This window comes from Protopterus annectens, chromosome 9.part0, assembly GCF_019279795.1.
Source record: "Protopterus annectens isolate FY-2018-M chromosome 9.part0, PAN1.0, whole genome shotgun sequence".
Classification (NCBI taxonomy): domain Eukaryota; kingdom Metazoa; phylum Chordata; order Ceratodontiformes; family Protopteridae; genus Protopterus; species Protopterus annectens.
In genome coordinates, this window is record NC_056743.1 from 489,254,575 (window position 1) to 489,281,370 (window position 26,796).

The following is a 26,796-nucleotide window of genomic DNA, read 5'->3' on the forward strand; positions in this document are numbered from 1 at the left end:
TCCATAGGTATCACAAGGGATAAGAAACTAAGAGTAATTCTACTCAACGCCAGAAGTCTAAACCTCAAGATGCATGCACTCGAAACTCTCCTTAGCATGAAGAACATCGATATCTGTGCAGTAACAGAAACCTGGTTCAAGGCTCCCAAGAGCACCCCATCACTACCAGGTTATACCTCATACCATGCTTTTCGGCCCCAAAACTTGGACCGAACCACAAAAGGAGGGGGAGTATCAATATTCATCAAAGATACCCACACCTCCAGGTTGGCAGCACAGCACGAAGCATCAGAGACTATCCATGTGCAACTAACAGTGGGTAAAACTGCCTTCCAGTTTATAGCCTGCTACAGACCACCCTCCCAAACCCAGGAACCCCACTCGGCCTTCCTGAGAACACTGGAAAATATGAAGGTCTCACCAAACACCATTATATTGGGCGACTTCAACTACCCAAACATAGACTGGGAGCATTACTCTAGCTCCAACACCCTAGCCCAAAGGTTCCTAGAATTTATAAACTCAAATGCTATGGAACAACTTGTTACCACTCCCACAAGAGGGGAAAACATACTGGACCTGATCACCACCAACAGGGGGACTCTATGCTCCAGACCAGAAGTGTATCTCTCACTGGTAAGACCAGACCATAAACTAATCTCACTGGATATTCACATCCCAACCCCACCCCCTTCCCAGAAAACCACAGTGAAAAACTTCTCTAAAGCAAATTTCACACTCCTCAAAACCGAGGTGGAATCCTTCAAAGCCCCCGGGCCTGTGGAAAATACGGCCCAGACTGCAGAATCCTTTATAAATGCATTCTATGAACACCTTCAGGAATGCATAGATCATGCAATCCCAAATAAAACCAAGACCCAATCCTCCAAAGGCAGACGTCCTGTCTGGTGGACCCCAGCCAGAAACAAACTATACAATAGAAGGAGGAAGCTACTACATGATAGAGCAAAATCCCAAAAAGGGAAGGCATCTCTGATCAGTATTAGCAAAAAACTACGGGCACTCATAAAATCGTCTAAGGCCAGCTTCGAGAGAAAAATTGCACAGTACACTAAGGATAATCACAAGGCTTTCTTTAGTTATGTTAGGAACCTGGGTGGGAATTCCCAGATATGCTCAGAATTGGTCCAAAATGACAAAAACTACACTGAACCCACAGACATTGCCAACATCCTAGCTGACAGGTTCAGTGCAAACTTCTCCCCACCAAAGGGCAAATATCTATCCCAGCAGAGTGCTGCCCCTGACATCTCAGATGCTCAGGTAAGAGCCACCCTCTCCAAAGCAAAAAACACAGCATCAATGGGACCAGACGGTGTCCCGGGCTGCATCCTACATGAACTCAAAGAAGAACTAAACCTAAACATAAAACTACTGTTCAATCTCAGCCTTACTACAGGATATGTACCCAAAGAGTGGTGTACAGCAACAGTGGTCCCTCTCCACAAAGGTGGTGCCTCAATGGATCCTGGAAACTATCGCCCCATAAGCCTGACTAGCTTGGTCTGCAAAGCTATGGAAAGGATCATCATGGACCTCATGAATAAAGATATTGGGGACCTAGAGACACTGGATCCTACCCATTTCGGCTTTGTTAATGGCAGATCCTACCTCTTAAACCTGGTTGATTTCTTTGAAACAGTCACCAATGCCATTGACGAGGGGAAGGTGGTCCACATAGCCTACCTGGACCTCGCAAAAGCCTCCAATACAGTACCCCATTCAGGCATTATAGATAAGCTCACCAGCTTAAATATAAACCCCTATGTCACTAGATGGGTTGCAAACTGGCTCAAGGACAGAACCCACATGATTAGAATTGCTGGAGCCATGTCAGACTCCAAACCAGTTACAAGTGGCGTCCCACAAGGCTCAGTCCTGGGACCTCTCTTGTTCGGTATATATTTCTTGGAGGTACAGGCCAACATGGAAGGACTGTGGCTGACCAAGTTCACAGATGACTGCAAACTGGGCACCCTAATCGACTCTCCAGCCGACACAAGCATCCTACAAAAGGGCCTCATAGAAACAGACAACTGGTGCCAGAGCCATGGCCTCAAGCTAAACACCAAAAAGTGTATAATCATCCCCTTTGGCAAAAACAAAGTGCCCACAAATTACCACATAGGTGATAATCCATTAAGTACAGAAGAAGTAATTAGGGACCTGGGGACCCAAGTTGATAGCAATCTCTCATTTGACAACCACATGGCCAAAGTGGTTAGAAAAACATTTTATATAGCCCACCTAATCATGAAGGGATTCACATCTAGATCAGGGGAGGTCATCGTGCCTCTTTACTCATCCCTCATCAGGCCCATAATTGAGTATAATGCCCCTTTTGGGATGTACCTTACCAGACACCTGCAGCAACTGGAAAGACCCCAAAAGTACCTCACCAAGAGGATCAAAGGGCTCAAACAGATGCCATATGCTGCCCGGTTAAAGAAACTCCAGCTCTACTCAGTGGCATACCTCCTGCTCAGAGGCGATCTGTGCCTGACGTATAAAGCCATTTCCAACCCGGAATTAATGGACATGCTGCACCTCAGAAAATCCAAATCCCATCGAGCTATGTGCTCGAGAGTCTTGAACCTCATCACTGAAATAAATAGGACATGCTGGAGGGACAGATTCATAACCCAGAGGCTCCCTTCACTCTGGAATAAAATCCCAGTCCAGGTTAGGCAGAGTCCCTCATTGACTCTCTTCAAGAGGAATCTTGATGCGAGGATGGGAGATCGTAGCTTTACCCCGGGTATCACTTCTGTGTCACTGTTAGACAGAGGCACAGTATACTAACCTCGAAAAAGGGCATAGCAAAATTAATTTAAAATGGGTGGCGAAAGCCAAACACACTCTGGCTAGGCTTATAAATGCCCTAGGGCAGATAGCCTAGTATGAACCTATGAACCTAAATAAACCAGAAATTTGATTAAGTTCCAACAATCCATACTTAAATAAACCTTAGCTAAAGTAAACTGGAAACCCCTCAAATCCCTACCACTTATTGAGGCTGTTGAATTCTTTAGCAGGCAAGCACTCACCTGCCAAAAATCAATAAAACATACCTATACAAGCTGGCTCTCAAAATCCAATTAAGAAGTCATGTCCACAAGAGATAAAATCTGGAAATCATGTCAGAAAAACAAAGACCCCTCAACTCTACTACAATACAAGCAACTCTGTAACCAAGCAAAACGTTTAATAACCAGAGATAAAAAAAGCCCACTACCTCCACCTACAAAGCCAACTAAGATAATCACAAAAATTACACTCAGCATCTCATAGCAACCCATCCCATGACCCACACAAAACCCCCGCCAAATTTGCCACCCTCTTCAATTTCTACTTCATTGACACCATAGCTATAGCCTAACCACTACCTTTCCTACAGTTACCACCACCATGACAGCTGATGACCAAATCATCCCAGAAAACAATCCTATCCTCGGCTCCAACCTGAAAATCTCCCCCATATCCATCGTCACAATAAAAAAAACTGTTACTTAAGCTAATACCCTGAATGCTGGACCTTGACAATCTACCTTCACACTTCCTGCAGCTAACTGCTAACTCTATAGCTTTATCCTATCAGCGCACTCATTAACAGATCAATTAAAGAACCCCTTCACCCCTCTCTAAAATACTGGAAAAATGCATCCATGTCCAACTCTTCAACCACCTGCTTGAAAACCAAATTGTTTCACCCACTCAGCTTGGTTTCAGAACAGGACACAGCACCACAACTGCCCTCCTCTCCTTCCTTGGTACAGTTACCTGGACATGGGATTCTGGCAAAATAATAGTTTTTCTTTTCTTCAACCTCTCCAAAGCTTTTGATACAATTTCCCACACCATCCTCCTCACTAAACTATCCACCCTCCACATTTTCCCACGTATCCTACCATGGTTCAATAGCTCTCTCTCCAACAGGCAGCAATCCACCAAATGGCAACAGTGTTACACTTCCTTCCTCAATACTTCCACAGGGGTACCCCAAGGCTGCATAATTAGTCCTCTCTTATTTAGCATATTTATTAACAACTTTCATGCCACTCTCCTGCAATGCTGAGTAATCCAGTATGCTGATGACTTTACAATAATATGCACTGCAAATTCCAGCTCTGAACTCCAGCAAATCACCCAGAATGCCTTCACCTCTACTGAATCTTGATACTTAACAATCCTCTTGCCCTAAATAAAAAAAAAAAAAACTAAACTAGTACTTTTTACCCCTAAGGAAACCACTCCCCAGATACAAAAACTCTTCACTATAAAAGCCCAAGACAATACCACTACAAAAGCTGTCCTACACACTAAACTACTAGGCATTATAGATGAAAACCTTAATTTGACTTGCACATAAAAAATATCATCAAAAAATACACCAAAAGCTCGGTATACTCTACAGACAGACACTTTCTTAGCCTCTCTACTACACAAACACTTGCAACAACCTTTTTAATACCCTCTCGCCTTTATGGGGCCCTTCTCCTCACTAATATCCAAAATTCTACAAAAATCCAAACTTGATATGTGTTGCAACAGAGTAGACAAATTTGCCATCAAGGCCAAATTCCCACCCCACCACTGTAACTCACTGAGATAATTAGGCTGGCTTGAACTCCCCCAACCATCTCTCATTCACCCAACTAACTATAGAGCACAAAATCTACATACCCACAGACTGTCCTGTCTTGACACTACTTGCCAAATACCAACCCAGCAGGCAACTAAATCTGAAAATCCTCTACTTCTAAAAGTAGAAAAGCCCACCTTACCTGCTGGTCAACTCCTCTCCTCCTTCACCATCACTTACTATATAACTCACTTTCACCTTCTATAAGAAATACAGGCAGAACCGCCACCTTCAAACAAATACTGATAAACCATTTCAATTCTTCCTGGCTATGTATCTGCTCTATAACCTAACCTCTTCCTTCTCCTTGTATGATAAACTCCTATGCTTTTTGCTACTGCTGACTATTTTCTACATAATCATCATTAGTTAGTACTAAGCTAACTGCCCTTGCGAGCTATTTTAAGCCTAGCCAATTATCCCGTGTGAGACTCAAACCCTGCACCTCTTCTTTGTAAGGCAAACACCTTAACCATTAGGCCACCCTCCCAACCCCTTGTTGATACTGGTACGATAATGCTGATCAATATATCTCTGTTTATACCTCTCTGACTGAATTCATCTGGCAAACAGCTAAATTCCTGCTTTTATGTATATATTCTGCATATATTACTGTAATCACCAAGTACAACACTGTTTCTACTTCTGCACCAAATAATGTTTCATTTTCTCTTTATCTGTTCTTGTCGGAGATTTTCTTCCCGGGCCTCCACTGAAAATGGTCTCTTAGGCCCAGTGGACTTTCCCGGTAAACAAATACAATAAATAAATAAATGGTGAGTGCAAAACCACAATACAGGAGCAGGGTTCCAAAATCCTGCAACAAGAACATTTCATGAATTCTACAGAGTAGCTGCATGTATATTCCATTTATGCAACTTTTTTCTTTTTATTCTCCATTGTCTTTAATGGGCTTCATTACTGAAGTTTCTACTGAACAGAGCTTTAGGTAGCTTCTGAGGTTTTTTTTTGTACTGTCAGTTAAATTTTTTGTGTATTTTTCTTATTTTATTATGTTAGGACATGTTAATTATCATTTAGTTTTTACTTCACGGCTCATCAGCAGGTTGAGACCTCTAGTGAAAGCACAACCTTTTTATGACTAACTTTTTGCCTCCTCTAATCATTACACCAGCAACTTTCCTTCACGCACTTGAATCAATACATCCTTTTTTACCCTCCCTGTTAACACTTCTCATCTTTCTCATCTTTCTCTGTCTAACTGTCCCATTCATCCGCCACCCCACTTCATGCATCCCCTGTAAACCCAAAGTTAGAAACCTTTTCGATGCACCTATTTAGAACAGGCAGCCTAAATACAAAATAAATTCTATATCATACTTTCATGGTCATATGCTAGTACCACTATTTTCATGGTCATATGCTAGTACCACTATCTTCCTAGACTCTAATATCTACCCCCCAGATAATTTTCTAATTTACTTCATTATATCTCAAACTCTTTGCAAACCTATACAGCACTAGAATCTCCATTCCTACATACTTTTATAACTTATTTCATTACATATCTTGAACTCCTTGTAAACCTTTGTTTACCGAATGTAAGAACACAAATTCTTTATAACAATGTGATGGACTAATCAGACTCTAGTGTAAGGATAAGGCAGTATTCATAATCCCAGCCTATGCCCGACAGCAAAGTTGTGAGAACAAGGAAGTGTGTGTATTCAGACAGCAGTTGCAGGGCATACTAGATGAAACAGGACAATATAACTTGGTGCTGATAACGGGAGACATGACTAAATATATCAGCACAGACAAAACAGGCTATGAGGACCATGTGTGTGTGTGTGTGTGCACATACACAGATATCTGCACCATATACTAAATACATGTTTTTACTGCACCCTTTACGGGATCTATTGTAAGGATTTATTGGGTTATTGCCATGCTGGACTTGGGTTCTAAATCATGCTACATATCTAAAAAGTTCAGATTGTGTGATTATTTGGCTGAAACAAAGCAAGACCCCTCCATTAATTGTTACATTGCTTATTTCCATGTGGTTTTTAAGCAATTGCAGTTTTCTCATTCACCGAGTCATGATTACACAAATAATTTTATGCTAACAAACTTGCTTGTATCTAAAATTTGAACAAAGCAACAAACATAACACTGTGCTTATTTGATCATTAATGAACAAATTAACAGAGGTATGACAAAGGGAAAGCCCAGTGCAAATTTCTAATTATTACAGTAGTTTTCTGAAGCACTGAACACCACACAAGTCATGAAATATAAAGTTACTGAAAAGTAACATCACATAATGTAATAAATTATCTAATTCCTCTGAGCAAACACAGATATACTAAAATAAGATCTTTAGGAGGGTGAGAGCTTTTTGGCAGGGTCAGTGGAAGAAACTGTATTATCTTATTGACAGAGGCTTATCTCGTGACCCCCAAAATCACAGTTTTAGTAGGATTTCCATGTTTCATCTGCTTGTGGATGCCATGTAACAACCAAAAAGGTAATACTGGCTCAGTTCTTACTGTCATTCATAGTATATACAATTCATTCATGTAAAGTTGCACACATTTTCCACAAACTTCCAGGAGCACAATCTGAAGAACCTAATAGCTGGACTCATTCAAATGACTTACCAAATATACCAAGTCAGTATGCGCCCCAACAGTAACTGTCAGCTCAACCAGTGTTGGGTTTATCCTTAGATTGATAGGCCAATGTTTAGACTAAAGATCATTTAAGAACCAGAAATCATCTTGGGATATATGACTGGAGAATCTCAATATCCCCACAACTCTGCTTTTGGCATGTTGAAAATGTTCTTGATAAAACTCTATATTTGACTACTTCCCCACATTGGGATATATGACTGGAGAATCTTAATATCCCCACAACTCTGCTTTTGGCATGTTGAAAATGTTCTTGATAAAACTCTATATTTGACTACTTCCCCACATTTCAGTATAAAGTCTAACATTACAGCCTTGTTTTCATTGTAATGTTTTTGCAGTACCAGCATTTATTCCATTTATCATTAAATTTATTTAATTTATTATTTCCATCAGGGGTGACATAAGTTCTCACATCAGCACAAAGGCCACCTGTACCCACTCAGTCTGTGTGTGCATGCGTGTTTCTCCACGTGTTAATATGGCTAATAATTGGTTGGCCCTGCCCACTGCCCCCTGACCCAGCCAACCAATACCTGATAACCTTCCTTTCCCTAGCAGGGCCCTGTCAGTTGATCCACAGGACAATATGGATGAGAACCAATGCCTGCCCATTAGGATATGTATGAAACATCCCATTATTTCATCAGATGCCCTTTTCTTTACCATTTATTTTCTGCTGCAGCTTATTCAATGGAATATTTTCATGGTCTGCTATTTGTGAGAATTAAAATAATGTTCCTGACTTAGCCCTCAAAACGTTTATGTCTTGTTTTACAAATCATTGAAGACTGCAATCATTAAATATAGGACCAGTGTACATTTCTAATGAAATAAGTCTGAACATTTACTATTTGGGTACTGCTTTTGTGAAATCAAGTTTAAACTCTCCTTGATTTTGAAAAATGTTTTAGGCTTTGCCTAATGTTGGTTGATTTCTCATAAAATGGGTGGATTTCTGGCAAATCACTGATGATCATAGTTACTAAATAATGATAAACCCGGTGGCACAGCTTGGGGAGGGGGCCCGAGGGGCAGTCCGCCCTGGGTGGAATGTTTGGGACTGTCAATATTCACTTTAATAGTTTAATTAAAACAAATGTTTTTTTAAAGGAGTCATCCTTCTTTAATAATGGTCCCATAGCTGGGACACTCGCATCACATCTGTAATGTGTGTGTGTTGTCACACACATGTCCTGTTTTTCCTATCCACCCACAAAATTTTAAATTGCATGTGTATACCAGGATAACAAACACAGGAGCCTCTTTAAGCCTAGCTATACATCCCAAATGTATCTGAATTTAGAATCAAACCGCCAGCCCATCTGGAATTTTGTAAATAGTTATATGTAATTTGTGAATATCAGCAGGATGCAATTGCTTGTGTTACCACTATATTAGAACTGTATGTCATACTGCATAGACGTGTGCTGAAGAGATTTTTTTGTGCACCATTGTAAAAGTTTAGATATATATTTTTTAACAGGAGATTAACCCACAAAACTTAATAGTTGAGGTTGTCACTTTATAGCTAGGCCATAAACAAAAAATGCTCTCTCAGTTTCAGTGCATTAGCAGACACAATGTCTAAAGCTAGACTTTTTTTGTATTGTCTTCAAAGAGTAGTAATTGCTAGGCTTGAGATGTAGAACATCTGACAGATATGTACTTTTTCACAGGGAGATGCTAAATTCTGTTAGCTTCTAATGAGGGTTTAGCTTGGGAACTGAAGTCAGGTGACAAAAAGTGATGACATGCTGCAAGGATCCCAGCAGCAATAATTGAGATATTAAATTAAGAACTCTCCGAGAGAGAGAAGGCATTTTGTACTTTGTCTTTGACCTAACAAGAACATTTACCTACCTGCACTTGAATTGCTGTAAGTAAGTTTTTAGGGCATAGCAACTCTTTTAGATTCAGAGAGGAATATAGTAAATTATAGCTTAGATGTTTTCTTCATTTGAGACTGTCCTGCAATGTTGTTTTAAATATTTTCTGTTATTTTCAACTCTAAAGTAACTGTTTACTGAGTATTTTCTTGTTCTTTTATTATTTATTATTAAATATATTTGAACCTTTCAATTGTGGCTGGTCTGTTTAGAGTTATTTAAGCTCTTAGAGTACTTGCATATCTATTGGTGACACTGTACACGCAACTCCTAATAGCCTGGCTCTTGGTCAAACTACCATATGGATTATTGGTAACATTACACAGTAAGATTGGAACCCTTTGTTAAAGGTCTTAAAAAGTAGCTGATAAGGATCTGGCTGGTGACAGGGAAAACTACCTCATAGTCTAGGCAGAAGGGAGCATAGCTAGTAAAACTGTACCAACTTTTCCCAGGTGTGTGTGTGTGTGTGTGTGTGTGTGTGTGTGTGTGTGTGTGTGTGTGAGTGTGTGTGTGAGCTACTTGGATAGGGACACAAAACACTTGTTGGACAGAGAGGGTGTTGAAGGTCTTAGCTTGGCCACTCAGCTGAGATCTCAACCTTATAGCTGTGCCAGTGGGGATTCTTATTGGGGATCTGGAGAAAGAGGGAGAAACCAGCTCCACCACTGACTGTGGTCTCCGTGTTCTCTTAAGGGAAATTGCATTTTACTGTGTATACTTGTCATTCTCCCAGTATGTATACTCCTCACTGTTGCCAGTGGTGAGGACTGAGACTCTCTGATTACTGGGCCAGAGCAGGGGTGCTACACATGGTCTCAAAAAAAGTGTGTGGGGTGGTAGAGGGCACATGTCTTGCCCATGGTCCAAAGTACACTTAACCACTGCTCAAAAGGCTTTGTTTTTTCTACATGTTATTAACATAATAAGCTATAATTTGTTAAGGGCATAATGCTGATAGTGTCCAGAGAATGCTAACAACTTGGAACTAAAACATTTCTATTGCTTAAATGTTTTATAAGTTGCTATAGGATCTTTGACCTAGTACAACAAAGTGTTTTGTATATCATGTGCTTAATGCTTTGGCCTGCAACTTGTTCATCTGACTTGTGCTAGCCCTTGTATTGCATCTACAGCTATATGTATTGTGGTTTTGCATATATTTTGTTAGTCTGCTGTATATTGTTAGACCTATGACACACTGCCTATTCTCTTGTATCTAGTCTGAACTCCAATTTGATTTTGATAACTCTCTCTCCTGGTCTGTTCCTCTCACTCTGACCCAGTCCTAAAAACTCTCTCTCTGTGCGCTCCTTTTCCCTCTAACAATCCTCTCTATCCCCCTCTGCTTACTCTCAGTTTCTCTACCTGTCTCTTCAGTTAGACTCAGTACATGCTCTATGTTTCTCCTTACTACTATACTTGTCCAGTTTCCTACCACCCTCTTACATACTCTGCGTTTTTCTCACCCATTGTCCTCTCTCTCTTTCAGGTCCCCTGCTGCTCCAAACAGTGATATTACCAAAGGCTCTACATTGCCATCATCTATTGGGAAAGTCCACCCATCCCTAACGTGAACTCTTCTGATGGTGGAAAGTGCCAGCTACTCAAGACTTATTAGTATGTGTATTTTGCCCTCCAAGTAACACTGAAAGATTTTATGATTGTAGGAGCTGGCTTCAGTGGCCTCACATTCACTGCAACCCACCCCCCTTCCTCCCGCTCCTGTTTCTCTCCACTTTGGGCTCTAGCATCAACTGTGTTACTGCTAGTCCTTTGCAAGACCCACTAACAAGGTTATTATTGTAATACATGACATATCAAAGCCAGTTTAACACATACTCACCATTTTCTATCTCAAAAGATAGTGGCAAAAAGTAGCTGCTATAAACTTAAAGTGCCAGCTCGAATCTCTGTTCTGGCTTTACTTATTGCTTTTTTTAAATCTTCTTTTCCCTCTGTTTCCCTGCTGGTGTAGCCCCACTACATTCACCCGTACTCCCTTACCCTACCCCCATTCTAGCCCACCTCCACTTCAGTTACATTTATACCTAACCACCCGACCACTCCCCCCTTCTGCCTACCCCTCTCCCGATACTCCTTCCTATCAGATTCACTTTCTAATCTCTCACACTCACTCCCTGTAATAAACCTTCTCCACAACCACCTCCCTCTTCCCATTGCACCAGTCTCCTCTTATCAATCACCTTTCTACTCTCCACACCCCAAGCTCAGTCCCAAGCATACTCTATTTACTACACCCAACACCATCAAACTCTTCACCCCTGACAACGTCGACACTCTCAATGCTCCACCTGCTACTATTTACTCCACTACCTACTAACCTCACACTATCCACATCCTAACACAATCCCCTCCCTATCTTTTACCAAAGTCCAACCCTTCCACTGTCAAACAACCTTACACCTTTCTCCATCCCTATTACACCCTCCCTTTTCACACATCAATTTACATACCTCTTCAAACTCAAACCCTCTCATCATTACACTTTCCTCCCTAAATTCAAAACCAAATTCTTCCTACCTTACCCTCCTAGGGCTAATTCCTCTACCATCACCTTTCTTATCACTGGGGATATACATCCCAACTCCGGTCCTGTTACCAACTCTACTCTCCCCTTCCTCTTTCTCCCAGACCACTTCCTTACCTCGTAACACCTCATCTGCTAGAAACCTAAAGATCATAGGCCTAAACATTCGTAGCACCTTAAACAAACTTCCCAATCTGCACTCATGGATAGCACTACACTCTCCTGGTATAATCTCCATCTCTGAAACTTGGCTAAAACCCCATAAATATAACAAAGAAATCCTACCCCCAGATTATAATATCTTCTGCCAAGATAGACCAACAAAAAAAGATGGAAGTGCAGTTATCCTCTTCTCAGAGCATCTCTCAGTCCACCCTCTACTCTACCCCTGGCTTTCACTCTACAGAGATTCTTTTAGTCAACTGTAACTTAAACAATGGAAAAAGAATTGCTATCGCTATGTGTATTTACCACCTGGTGATAACATCCCTACACCTGAACTCTTTCTTGCCTGGATCTCCTTAACTATCTCCTACAAAACCATAATTCTAGGAGATGTCGATATCAACTGGAATACTCTCTCTTCCAACAACCCTGCTGCTTGCATTAACCTACATGGCTTCTCCCAACTCATGACCTCCCCTACTCGCACTAATCAAAAATCCAATACCACTTCTGTTCTGGGCTGGATACTTGCCTCCCAGCCAAACCATTACCTTAACACCTCCACCTTCCCAGACTCGCTCAGTGATCATCACCCTACCTCCATCCAACAGGTCCTGTTGTCCCAACCACCTAAATCCTGCATTTATAAGGATGGTCATAACTATCTAATTTTAACCCAGAGACATTTAACCTAACACTTGCATCTATAAACAGGTCCTTCCTTTAGCAACTCCCTCTAGAAGATGTTGTTCTTCAATTTAATAGCATCTTCCTTGATGCACTAAACGCCATGGCCCCTATTAGATGAATTTGAGTAAAAAAACAACTTTGTCCCCTGGATAAGCAAAGATACTCTTATTCCACATCCAGAGGGGGGACACTACCTGGAAATCCTGGAATAAACACAAATCCCCCCTCCAACCTCTAGCAATACAGGGAACTTCGTAATGCCACAAAGATATATTCACCCTCGACAAAAATCACTTCTATCTTAACCCACAGAGAAATCCTCAGTCTGACCCCCAAAAATTCTGGAGTACCATTAATAAGTGCTTATACCCAGAAACCCAACTCCTCCCAACTCCTATCCTAATAGCTCACCTCTAGAGACTGCCAAGTCTTCTAAACTCCTTCTTCATAGACACCATTCAAAAGCTAATCAAATCACAAAAGGAATCCAACCATGCTACCCCCTCCACCACTCACCAATAATACTCCTCACTCACTCAAATCTAGCCCAACATCCACTATAAGATCTTTACTCTATAAGCTTAAACTCTGTTCCCCCTCAGCTGATAAATTTACCCTCTCATTACCTATCCAGTCTACATACTCATCAGTCAGTCCATACAGGAAAATCTTATCGCTGACATCTGGGAAAAAGTCCTTCATTATACCACTACATAAAGGAGGCAACTCCACTGACTCCTCAAATTTCAGGCCTATAGCTATCCTATCTCCTCTAAGATTCTCGAAAAGTGTATACACAAAACTCATGTCACATCTCATTCAGGAAAATCTTCTCACCTCTAGACAACATGGCTTCCGTCCTCATCATAGCACAACCACTGCTCTACTATCCTTCACCCAACCCTCTCTCCATCTCTCAATAATAACAAACTCGTGTCCTTGCCTTTTCCTTGACCTGTCCAATGCTTTCGATACTGTATCTCACAATCTCCTTCTCTCCAAACTTGCTTCCTTTAATCTCTCCACATCTACAGTCTGCTGGTTCTCCTCATACTTAATAGAAGCCAAACTGTCAAGCGTCTCTCTGCCACTTCTCCTTTCCTTCCCATTTTAGCTGTGGTACCCCCCAAGGCTCCATCTTGGGTCCACTATTCAATATTTTCACTAATAATCTCTATCAATCCTGCCCCCACTCCACACTCATACAATACGCAGATGACTCCACCCTCATCACTACCTCTGACAACTTACCCCACCTGCTCTCCCTCACTCAAGACACCTTGCACACAGTTGACTCATGGTTAACATTAAACCAACTCCTACTTAACCCCAACAAAACTAAACTACTTTTCCTTCCTACATCTCTCCAATATCTCAAGTCATCCTTCTCAGTCTACTCTCTAAACAGTACAACTATTAAAGTTGATTCTCACACTAAACTTTTAGGGGTCTACATAGATGATGAACTTAAATTTGACATCCATATAAATAATTGCATCAAAAAGACTCCTCAAAAGCTAGGATTGCTCTACAAACACTTCTTAACACATGAATATAAACTGCTCCTAGTTCAAGCTTTCCATTTACCAACACTATTATATGCCCGCATCTTTACACACCTCAAAAAAAAAATTGTCATCTAAACTTGAACTAACATATAACAAAACAGCAAGATTTGCCACTAACCTCCCCTATCACTCTCATGACTGCCTCTCCTTGAAAAAACTTAACTGGCTTGAATTCCAAAATTAACTCCTTCTGCCTGAGCTTTATCTGTCTCATTACATCTTGCACCAACCCCTTGCCTGTCCACTTGCTAACCTCATCTCCCTTTATGTCATTAACTGAGAACTTTGCAGCTCTGACCAACACCTCCTTCTAATCTCCAAACCCAACAGACGCATAGGGAAAAGTCTCTATAGTCACTCTGTTTCCTCCTCCTGGAGCAACCTCCATTCTGTTATCAGATCTAATCCAAATCCCAACAACGTCAAATTTGCTTTAAAAGAATATTTGCTCAATACCTGGACATGTCTCTGTCACACGGGCACCGGAACCATAGAGCGGGGGAAAGCCCCCCACTTTTGCAGATCATCCATACCTCTGTCCCTTTCGTTGTCTGTGCCTCCCAACTTCTGCGATGACGTCAGCGCAGGTCGCATGTATTTCTGGCTGTTTTTTGCGAGCGGGATATTCAGAAGCTTTGCTGCAAGTGGGATATTCAGAAGCTGCTGCAGAAACTGAAGGGATTTATTTCAAAAGCCTGATTTGCTGCATTTGGACTGTAGTGCAGGAATGATAGGAGTTAATTGCAGAGTAGAGACAGGAGTTAATTGCAGAGTGGAGTGGGGAAACAGACGGAAGTTGAATGCTAGAGTGGAGCGGAAATGGAGAATGCTACCAGAGGAGTCTGTCTATCAGAGTGAGTACACTGTAGTGTGTGAGTGTGTGTTTGTGTGTGTGCGTGCCCCCAGCAGGATACATCTGGTGGCTAGAGGTACTCAGGCTCAAACCCTGTACCTTGGGTACAGGAAAAAAGAGCCTAAAGTCCCTAGCCACCATCACTTGTAAATTTATGTCTCACATTTTTTTCTGTTCTTTCTGGTTTGCAGGAGTGGTAAAACAAAACCTTTTAATCTAGCAATTTTCTAAGGTTATAAAATCAGTATTTGAAATTTGTCCCTATTTTGGGGCTGTATTCCCCCATTATTGGCTTTGTTCTGTAGTTTTTGTGCTAAGAGGTTGAGAGCTATGGTGATAAGTGAGAACTGAATTCACTAAACGATATGATAGCCATTTAAGTTTGTCTTCCTGTCTTTCAAGAAACTGCTGGTTTAGCTTAGTGGTACGTTGCTCTTACTGTAGTGCACAGTGTTCTGGGTTTAAGACTTGGCAGTGAAATGCACAGTGGTAACATTTTATGCAAGCAACTTTCCAAAATTATACATGCAATGTTTAAAATGTCTCCCTGGTTTTTGGCATTCATATGTGCATTTCCTCAGTTTTGACATATATACCTTAAAGTGACTTAAGCTCGGATATGTAGTGCTGATTATCCCATAACCATCTTGGCCCAACCATTTACTGATATTATGATCCTTCTTGCTGCTGTAAGCTCAGCTATATTAGGAGCTGTTTTGATCCAAAACTTCAAATACTCCTATAAGGCCACAGCAGGTCAGGTAACTCACAGATGGATAAAGAAATTGCAAATGTAAAAAAAATGTGCTAACAGTAATCTGGCATTGTGGTCACTTTTTTGTCTTTTTGTACACATGTTCACATTTGCAAGAGTTCATAAGTCATAGGGACCACATATACCACATTTTATTTATTTTATTTATTAAGTTTGCCAATTTGATGCTGGCCTATTTCAAATGGACCATTTTCAACTACAGTCCATGATTAACAGTGATGATTAGAGAAGGTCAATGTAAAGGAATACAAATAATTCTAAATAGGTATTATGACAAGGTATCACACACTGAGCAGAATTTCTAGAATCAGGTTAATTACACACTTTCCCTAAGATGACATGTCCAAATGCTTCTTATAAATACATACTCTAGGGCAGTAATGGGTGAGTGAAAAGAAGATTGCAGAGTATTAGTAGTAAGTAATGATATTCATGGCAGTTACTTAAAGCTTAATTAAGCAGTTAGACAGTTGGTAGCTAGGATAATTTTATTAATTTGTACTTTTTATGTACATTATTTACATGTGAATCATTTTCATGGGTGATTAATTTGATTTTTCGGATCAGCTATCTGAACAACATGATTTATTTCATGACTGGTTTCCTGAAAAAGAAACCGTTATCTGTTTCACTGAGGTGCTGAAGTAGTTTTAATGTCACAATTAAACCACCTGCTCAGACTAGTAAGATAGAATATTGCTATGATTCTTCTTGTGATATAAAGACTGGGATGCAAGATTTTTGAAAAGAATTTACATAAATAATCTAGAAAGACATTTTAACTAGACATTTAATGCTGACAAACCAGTAAGAGTGCACACATGATTTAAAACTAATTTTAAGGCTACATTTAGATCCTGATGTCAACAGCAAAGTGAATATTTTAGAAATGTTAGCGATATTTAAAAGTATGTTTCTTAGTAATATAAGAAATGGCTATTTCAATGTGATTCCAACTGTAATAAGAAAGGTGCCATTTTCTATGAAACAAGTATAGGAGGGGGTTGCATTCCTAGGTTCATTGCTACTAACACTAAAAAACATGCTAGTAATGAGAAAGTGAAAACAAAAAGGCATCCTACAAATATTTTTTCCATGAAGTTGGATAAATTTACAACTAGAGTAAATGAGTCAGCACTTGTCAATGTGTTGGTACCAAGCTAGTGAAATGCAGTATTTTTTAAAGAAAGAATGGAGATTCAAGCGTTTTAACTTTGTAAGCATGATTACCCTTGTCAAGGGCCCCCTAGTATGCAAGCATAAGATTAGTAACCACTAAGTGGTGGTGGTAACATGCATTCATGGAGATATGAAGGAATATTCCTTCATAAATGCAGAAATGTAAACAGCTCTGGCAAAACTCTTATATTCCAAATTTCTAAGCCATGATTTGACTCATGATGTAATGCTAGGAAAATATTTACCACATCTTAAAGCACTATGGAAAGATGGGACGAGGCAAAATCTATACATAAAGTGTGCAGGCCGATGCAGTTAACTAAAATGAGGTAGAACAGCTTGATGCCCCCATTCAGTATATGGATGGGGGAGTAGAGAGCAAGTCAGTGGTAGTTGTATAGACATCTAGGATTAGACTAGTAGAGTGAAGTTGAGTTAGAAGCTACAGTGTGGGCTAGAATTTGGGTCAAGTTGGACAATAAAAAAAGAGTCTTTTATAATAAAACTGTCCCAGTGAAAGAGCAGTAGAAGCCCAAACATGTGAGAGTGTCCAGGACAAGAAATGAAGGTGGACTAAAGGAACTCTGAAATAAAAATTGGTACAAGACAAAAGTTTACAGAGGGACTTATGGGAAACATTAACACAGAAATACAGAGGGTGATAATTGAAGAAGCAGGGTATTTTATTTATTTATTTTATTTTACATTTGTTGACCGGGATAGCCCGACTGGATGCATGTCCATTTTCAGCGGAGGCCCTGGGAGAAAAGCTCCAAGGGTAAGCAGATACAGCATTACATAATACCAGCATTACATATTACAGACTATTTACAGAGATTACATAAGTAAGCAAGTTAAACAAGTTCCACACGTTACAGTTAATCCTGAGCACAAGTCAGGATTAAATTAAATTACACAGTAAACTGGTTAACAGATTTTTACACATTCTAGAGAGAGTTAGCTAGGCTTGGTATTTAGGTAAGGACCAACAGAACAATACATTTACTAAATGATATATATAAGAAAACTCAAGTAAAGGAAGACTAGGCAACAGGCATCTGTTAAGTAAGGGAAGAAGAAATCTAAAACTAAATTTTGACCTGAAATCTATTTTGTTGAGCAATAGCAGCAAAAGATAATGACAATAAAGTGAGTAGTGGTAAAACAAACAACAGCAACCACTAAGCACCAGAAAGCAACAAAATACAACCAAAGAGTGATCCACAAATTTTATTAGGAGTAAAGAACCATAGAAACACATACTAAAGTTCTAAACCAATATAAAAATACTCTCCATTTCATTTCTTCATTTAAGATTGTTAGCATCAAAATAAGAAACATTATAATGATTGTAAGTGAGTAGTGGTGCCTATTTGGGGGGATGACAAAATCTTTAGTGCCAATGATTCAGGAGAAGGAAGCTAAACCTTCCAGCTTAAGTCAGTCTAACAAAAAAATAACCCTTGGTTAGTGGACTTCTAAGGCAAAATAAATAAATACATGAAAAGCCCATTGTGAAGATAAAATATAACAAAGCGGATAATAAACAGGATTTTCCCATTATCGCATACCTTTATTTGGAGTTAAATAATGAAATTTTGTATGAGATATAGAACAGAAAGGAATTCTGTATCAATTTATTTTGCCAAAGCATCACTGGACATTAGTAATAATATCCCATAGCCATATGTTAGTAGGTCACCTGGGGATGAACACAACTAGAGTATAGGAAGAGAGTCCTATTGCCAAGGACTTCATGAAGTTAGGTCTGTATCTGGAGTATCATTAAGAAGGAAGACCATGCAGGTTTCTTGTACATCAGTCTAGTTTTGGTTTATTTGTGGAGTGCATCAAGTAGACTGTCAATATTAATGAGTGGGAAAGGGGCCCACAACCTGAACAATTTTATCCAGCTTGTTTGCTGCATAGGCTGGGTGGACTGTTTAAAGGTAAGAAAGGTACAGTTTTCTTAAAGAGCTGCAAGCCAGGTGGCAATGTGCATTTTGAAACAGAAAAGCTGAAAGCTCTGCTATTGTCATTTTTCTTTTTATGTATACTAAAACTACAATAAATAGGTACTTCCAGTGTTCTTTCAATTTTCAGTGTGTATATATATATATATATATATATATATATATATATATATACACACACACACACACACACACACAGAGTTCAATATATGGACAAGGTTATGTATACAAATGTGTTATTCTCCTTTTTTATTCATTTTCATGTGCAAACACATTAACAACAAACCTCTCCAGAAGCAAACTGTGACCACAAAATGTAAAGTGTCTTGCTCAGAGTCACACATGAAGCAAATGGAGAGTAAAGGAATCATAATCTAGAACAGTCTACCGGAATGAGCTAGATACCACATTATAGCCTTAATTCTCTGCACTAAAACAGATTAGCCTGCCCTTTATCCTTTTCCTGAACTTTAGATGAAATGGATCCACATTTATGCAGCCCACTACCAATTCCATTTAAACATCAGTAGACAAATGTACTGTAGTGTCACATTCAGTATTACTGCTGAAGTCGCACAACAGTATTACACCACAACAATGCCAATGCTCTAGTTCATTTTTAATGTCATGTCAATTACAATGAATGTGGTGCATTAGACATGAAAGGCAGGATAAAGTTATAAATAATAACACTGAGTTATGATTCTTATAAAATTAAATACCATTTCATGAGATGACATATAGGAATTATATCTGCAATTTTAAATATACCCTTGTGTTCATTATCATGCTTACATTATACTTTTAATGAATGTGTGTGCATCTTGAAAATTAAGGGCATTCTAAGCACCGAACATTCAATAATAAAACAGTATTATAAGCAATAACTTTAAGAAAAAATAAACTGGTTATAAATTAACTTTGTTAGTACCATATCTTTCCTGTCCACATTAGCAAACGTCCTCTTAACTTATCTCATCTTCATCTCCTGCTTTATGCAGATGACATGTTACAACTCAGCTCCAAGCATTCTCTCTCTCTCCTCTCCTTAACTTCAGGCCAACTTCCATGCCCTTATTCAATGGATCAATGAGAAACTATTACTAAATCTTTAAAAACAAGACCGTTTAGCACAATGGTTAAGGTATTCTCCTCCCATGCACAAGGTTCGATCCCACCCTCCGGCAAATGCCATTTTGGAGTTTGCATGATCTCCTTGTGCTTCTGTGGGGTTCTTCCCACATCTTAAAAACACACCAAATGTTTCCATCTCAAACTCACCCATGAACCGAAGATCTGGAAATTGACTGGAGATAAAGTACAACAAATAACTCAGGGCTCTAGTACCCCAAGACAACAAGAGGAGGAAATTGGTCTAGCTGAAGAAGAATGGCAGTGCCTCAAAACAGCATGTGTGCTTGGACAAGTGGATGGGGCACCATAAATACCTGGAGGAGTTAATGGGGCAACATAAATTCTTGCCAAAGATAATGCTCACAACCCTCCTGGACATACAATCTTGGATATTGACAAGAGTATCTATGGTATTACATTGGGGTGAAACTGCTAGGCTTGAAATGACCTTCAGGTGGATAGCCTAGTAACCTTCTTATGATCCCTTTTGATTCTAGGCAAAAGTTCACTTCTATCTCCATATATCTACAAATCCCCAATTATATGAATCAATACATTCAAATACCTGGAGAGTTGACTGAAACCTTAGTAAATTTCCATCTTTACCTGGACTACACCCCCCCCCCCCCCCAAACATGAACTCTCTCCTATTCTAGGTTTATAAGCTGTCTCCTTCTAGAGATCCTGTAATGATTTAACAGGTTAAAGTATCTTACTGGCCAAGCTAGAATACAGTCTCCCTCTGAGTCTCTAAAATAAGTACATCCATAATTCAAACCATCTCAGATGCATCACTGTCTCCATAAGAAATTAACAGCAATGCAAAACCATTGAAGAAATTAACTGGCTACCTGTGGAACAATATGTTGACTTTAAACTCACCTCTCAGATGCTTTAACAAGAATGAAATACCCCAATAGCCTCAAACTATTCAGAGATGCACAGGCATGCGATACATAGAAGTTTTAACCACTCAGGTCTTCTCCTCCAAACTAAGTTTTAGTGCACAGAACAATCTTTCTCATTCCTTGGTCCCAAACCATGTGACTTTCTCTAATCTATTTTTTAAATATCATTCATCTTACCCCATTTTGTGATCAGAACTAGATGCACAAATGAAGACAAGAAAAATGCAACTGCTCTCTCTTTTTTCATATAACTTAACCTTTTCCCAGCATACTTCCCTCTTCATAACTTGTTCCGACTCTTTTCACAGTGATTCTTTCCGTATACCCACTCTGGTATCTACTCTATATGCAATACATGCATATTTTGTGTTTTGTCCTTCACTCTGTATAGTCTCATTCATCTACTCTATTTACCCCAGACTGAGACTGTAATAGGTCCAATGGGATCAGTGTTCTCTTTGTGTTAACAAATTCAAAATAAAATAAAAATGAATCATAAGGTGCAAATGTAGTCACTTGTATTTTTCTGTGGCTTGAGTTTTTTTTTTGGAAATATGTAGTGTACAGTGTTGCCAAATGATATAAAAATGCTGCTAAAAGGGAGTATTACACAAACTCTGCTAGCAGATTCCACATGCAGACATTACTCTAGTCAGCAGTGTTACAGAGCTTATGAGGACGGACTGTGTACAGCAGAATTCAAAGCTTAACCTTTTTTACCTACTGTGTAGATTTCCTTTGGTCTTTGGTTTATTCAGATGAAGAGGAATGAAGCTAGTCCAATATCCACGAATAATGAAGAAGAAAAAAAAAGGATTTATTACCAGTTAAAGGCGGACTTGAAATCAGATGGTGGTACTGCAGTTTGCAGCCTTGGCTAGGGCCTTCTGGGAATTCTCTCTTTCATTTTGAGTGACACATGGGTTGCTAGAAGCTGCAGTGTTCTATTTTCTAACATACTTTTTAAACTAACCTGGCACAGATTTGAGTTCACTTTACCCGACTATACTTAATAATTTATAATGCATAGATTAAAGCCTAAGATTAAAAAGTTAATTATGGGCACAGACTTGATTTACTTTAGAAATGCAGTATTCTAAAGGCACAAGACTGATTTGTTTATAAACAGACTGAAAAGCAAACAGCAGAAAGTGACACTGTTATAATGGAATACTGTGTTGCCTGCTAATGAGATATGAAGAGAAAGTTTCAGATTCCAACGGGTCCGTCCTTTCATTCAGGAAAACCTAGCACGGTCAGTCATGGTACTTTGCTGTAAGTTTGAAAAGTGTTAACGGGGTATTTTCTCTGTTAGAGCTGATCATCATGTTTGACATCGTGTGCTGGTAGGGTTCTAAGTGCTATTTTTACTGCCTTATGTATACAATTGTTGCAATTATTTCAGAATTCTGCAAGGTGAAAAAAATTAAACGGGTAAAGCCCTGCTTTATTCATGGAAAAAAAACTAACTTGAGAATAATTGTGCCAACTATGGCTGGCATGAGCTACTTCACACTGTGGTCTAGATGCAGCCGAAATGCACCTTTAATGAGTTTCACAAATCTGTTTAAAATACATTTCCTCCATGTAGTTTTCAGGATGAAAATGTAATGATTTCTGATTACTTCTCTGTTTTGTTGGTGCTTTTGATTCTTTCTGAGTGATTCGGATTATACCACTATATATATGTTTAAACAAATCCTAATGGACTTGTTATAATGGGAGGCTTTATTGAAACCTGGGCAGTGGTCAGAAATGTGGTGAAAGGCAATTGGGTTGATGCGTTACCTAAAAGATTGCATTTTGCTTCTGAAGTACGTAAACTCAGTTCTATAACAATGTTCCAGTCAGTAGCATCTTTTTATCTTTCTGTGGAATGGCATGTAGCTAACTGGCATCATGAATCTGTAACCCCCAAAACAACTGCTTTCCCAACAGATCACTTAATGAGAAGCTCCATCAAACATTTCTTTATCACTCACTGGTTGTCCAAGCCCACCACCCGCAGTAGTCTGTGGCTTGTAATGGCTGACTATACATAGCCCATGGTTTGACAGATGTGGTGTGAGAAATGCGTATGCCCAAACATGATAAATGCATGCTTTGGTGAGATGCTCTATTTTATGACTGCCAAAGAACAGCGGCTTACAAAAGAAATCATAGGCAAGAAAATAAAACTTGCCAGTTACAGCTTACACCGACAAATTAGGGCCCACGAAGACGATTTTACAAATGTACTATCTGTTAGCATAGCTCCTCATTAATTCAGTAGACCCCATTTTATAATCCATATGCAGTTTGTGCATTTCTAGCTGTGACCTTCTTGCTACTACAATTCGGTCTCAAGGGTGCAAAAATGTTCAGTTTACTCATAGCTTATCTTCCATGAAGGTGGTCTCAGATGTTTGTTTCTTCCCTAATGCTATTTCTGCTTTGAAGCTGTAGGCTTAAATAATGCAGCTGGAAACCTACTGCAACTGGGTCATGAAGTACAAATAAGGCACATACCTTTTTTGTCTAAACTTTGCTTTATATGTGTAATTACTACTATTTTCACAGTAACTTATTGTGATACATACCTGGGTGATTTTTAGACAGCTGTACATACAACTGTATCCGATATACTGTACTGAATACCTTACCAGTAATATCTCCACTTTTGTCACCAGTAAAGGGCTTAATGTTTTAAACAGTCTCTCAGATCAAATAGCAATGTTACAAAATTTGCAAGGCACTATTTTCTTGCACTCTTGCAACTACCTTGTCCTTTTCTAACCAATCTATATACTATTAATGCAGTTTTAGTAACCTTATGTTGCAGTTTAAGTCTCTCTCTTTTGAATGCTTTTTTCCATTCATTCACTCACTCTTTGATAACCTGTTTAATGCATATAGGGTTGCAGGGAAGCTGCACCCTAAATCCAGCACTCAAGGGTGGGGATTTTTTCTGAGCAGGGTATATCTCTTCACAGGATACACATACATGCATGCCCAAAAATGCTCACAAATGGCACATAACTGTCAGCTCTCAAGTTGGGATGTGGGAAGAAAGCACTACACATAATGAAAATTCATTCCAAGGCAAAGAGGATGTGCAGAACTGAACTGAACCACCAAACACTGAGACACGTTAAACAGTGACTGTCTGCAACTTAAAAAGGATCTACCGGAACTGGAATTTACTGGAATATCAGCATCTGATAGTCTTTTGTTTCAGTCAGTTCCAGAGGAAACAAGTTTTTGACGTGGTATATAGGAGCAAGTATTTTGATATTGTTAGTGCATCCCAGATCAGCAACCTTACTGAATGGATCTAATACAAGTCAAAAAAATCTTAGAGTCAATAATACACTGGGACTAGACCAATGTGACAAGTTTAAAGCAGCAATTGTTTCAACAGTGAGCCCCTCTCCAACACCCCCTTGTTGAGACATTTCCATCTACACCCTCTTACTTGTATACTATTGCAGCCCCACAATTATGTGCAATGAGAAATCCTTGTAAAATATGATAAAATAACTTGACTATGATTGCACAGTAGAGCTGACAGATATAAAATAATTTTACGAAATATAAATTTGACAGATTTGCCTCATTCAATTAACATTTGTGGAATTACCACTTCCTCAATGGCAGACTTCACTTAGACTTCAAGTGCACTGTTACCAACCCAGAAAGTATATCACGTTAATACTGAAATAGGTCATATTTTTAGGGTTACAAGGTTAACTCATTCTACTTTTGCAGCTATTGTAAACACAGTAACATACCTTGCCTTACTCAATGCCCACATTTTCAAGTATTCATTAAGTAAAAATGAGGAGATCGGTACATGAATAGAGTAATTAAAAATGTCAGAAATGCTTATGGCCAAATAAAAGTGTAAATCTTGGAGTGCAGTTAAGCAGTGTAAAATAATTTCAAGACTTACTTATCTGCGGGCCTAAAATAAGAGAGACAAATTTCATTAAGAGATGATTTGAAAAAAAGTACAAGTTATTACAACTGCATTGGGGTATGACTCATTCATGCCTTCCTCTTTCTGTTTGCTTGCATACACTCAGACTTTGCATAGTCTTTCATTTATCATCCTTGTATTCATTTTGCCACACTGAGTTAATTTTCTCTCTTTCTATGATATTTTGATCTAGTAAATTAAGGTTTATCAACTGTACAACTGCCTCACTGATTAGACAAACCTGAAGCTGGCAGTGCACAAATATGTATTACAGTTGTAGCCAAAATTTGACAGTTTTTCCTGAGATACCAGAACCTCACTGGCCAAGTAATTTTGGCACCTTTCTTTTCCAAAGACATCATGTAATGTCTTTGTGACTGATATTCATGACATTAGTTACTTTAAGCTTAAACTACAGATGGTCTGATACTCTCAGTTGGTGCGAGCGTGTGTGTGTGTGTGTGTGGGGGGGGGGGGCACATGAGCATCTCCTTGATGTCAAAACAGGTTGCATTTTGTGCCTCAGCACAGTGTTATCTGTTGGTACACGTGGTGAAAGGAGCAAAATACCTATTAGACAGAAATGTGCCTATGAATGCGCATCCATCCATTAGGTCTGTGCTTTATATGTACACAAATGTGTGCATTTGTATGGGTGATATTACTCTGTTCCTCCTCCTTCAGTCCTTCATTCATTGACCTGGCAGGTGGATTGGCAGAAGTGGAGCATTTTTTAGCTACTATTAGATTCACAGGTATACAAAAATATCCAGTTTATAAATACACCTTCACAGGCAGATCATACAAAATAATAATGCAAAAGGAAGGACAAGAACACATGCATATGGAAGAGTTAGAGCAGAGTTATTTGCACATGCAGTTAAATGCATGTTACGGAATATCAGCTCAGTCAGCACTCCTTCCTAGAGAAGACTAACATAATTTAATATAAAGAGCACCAAATGAGACAGGAAGTCAAACACTGCTAAGACAGGGAGAGAGAGAAATGAGAGGAAAAATTATCATATTTATAAAATATATTACTTATTTGTTACAGGGGTGTAATGGGCTAGCCTGATTTTGTTTAACCCTTATACGCAGAGCACATACCTAGGGAGAAGAGCTCTGGCTGTAAACAACACATCTGGCAAAATAATTGCAATTATATAGGTAATAGTAATAAAAAATAAATACAAGGATTGTCTCCATTATCTTTAGTCCAGTCAGATGTCAAATAGATGATCCTCTTAATATTAGTATTTAAGCCCACAGTGTTCATACTTAAATGTTCTGATATTTATAAAGATGTGTATGAATACAGATATTCACACAGCCAGAGTAGGTACTTTCAAAGGGTGGGGTCAGTGAGCCAACAAAGAATGTACGGATCATAAACTTTTCTATGCAACAACACAGGAAGCACACCTTAAAGACTTACAAAAATAAGAGAACTTTCTTCTAACAGTCATGCAAGGTTGATCTCTGACTTATACTAGAAAGGGATTTCATACTACTGAGACTTTTGATCTAAAACTCACAGACCCACTGACACCAGAATGGCCTAGGTATTGTTAGTGTACCCTCTTGATAATACATTGCCACCTTAACTGGCATGTGCCTTTTTAAATTTAATTTTAGTTATTTTGTTAATTGAGCAAGAGTGGACCCAAGACCCTTTTCAGCCACGACTCCATGCCTTATGGTAGGCAGCACAATGTATCAACCGAACCAGCAGTACTATTTTAAATATAACTATAACATGGCAAAACAGGAAGAGTTTGTTATTTTCAATGTAAAAATAAACTTCAGTTACATGAGAAATGTTTCAATAGC

General features: G+C 39.2%; 1 protein-coding gene across 2 annotated transcripts in view; it reads left to right on the top strand.

The window, feature by feature from the left end:
• ZMAT4 (zinc finger matrin-type 4) overlaps nucleotides 1–26,796 on the top strand; it is a 2,083,697-nt gene that overhangs the window by 189,992 nt on the left and 1,866,909 nt on the right. Inside the window, exon 1 of one of the 2 annotated variants that reach the window (XM_044083037.1) lies at nucleotides 21,946–22,260. The exons of the other annotated variant lie outside the window; for it this stretch is intronic. Coding sequence (XP_043938972.1) covers nucleotides 22,201–22,260 — 60 coding nt within the window. The 5' untranslated portion in view covers nucleotides 21,946–22,200. Of the gene's footprint in view, nucleotides 1–21,945; nucleotides 22,261–26,796 lie in introns of those variants that run through there. 2 annotated transcript variants of the gene reach the window in all.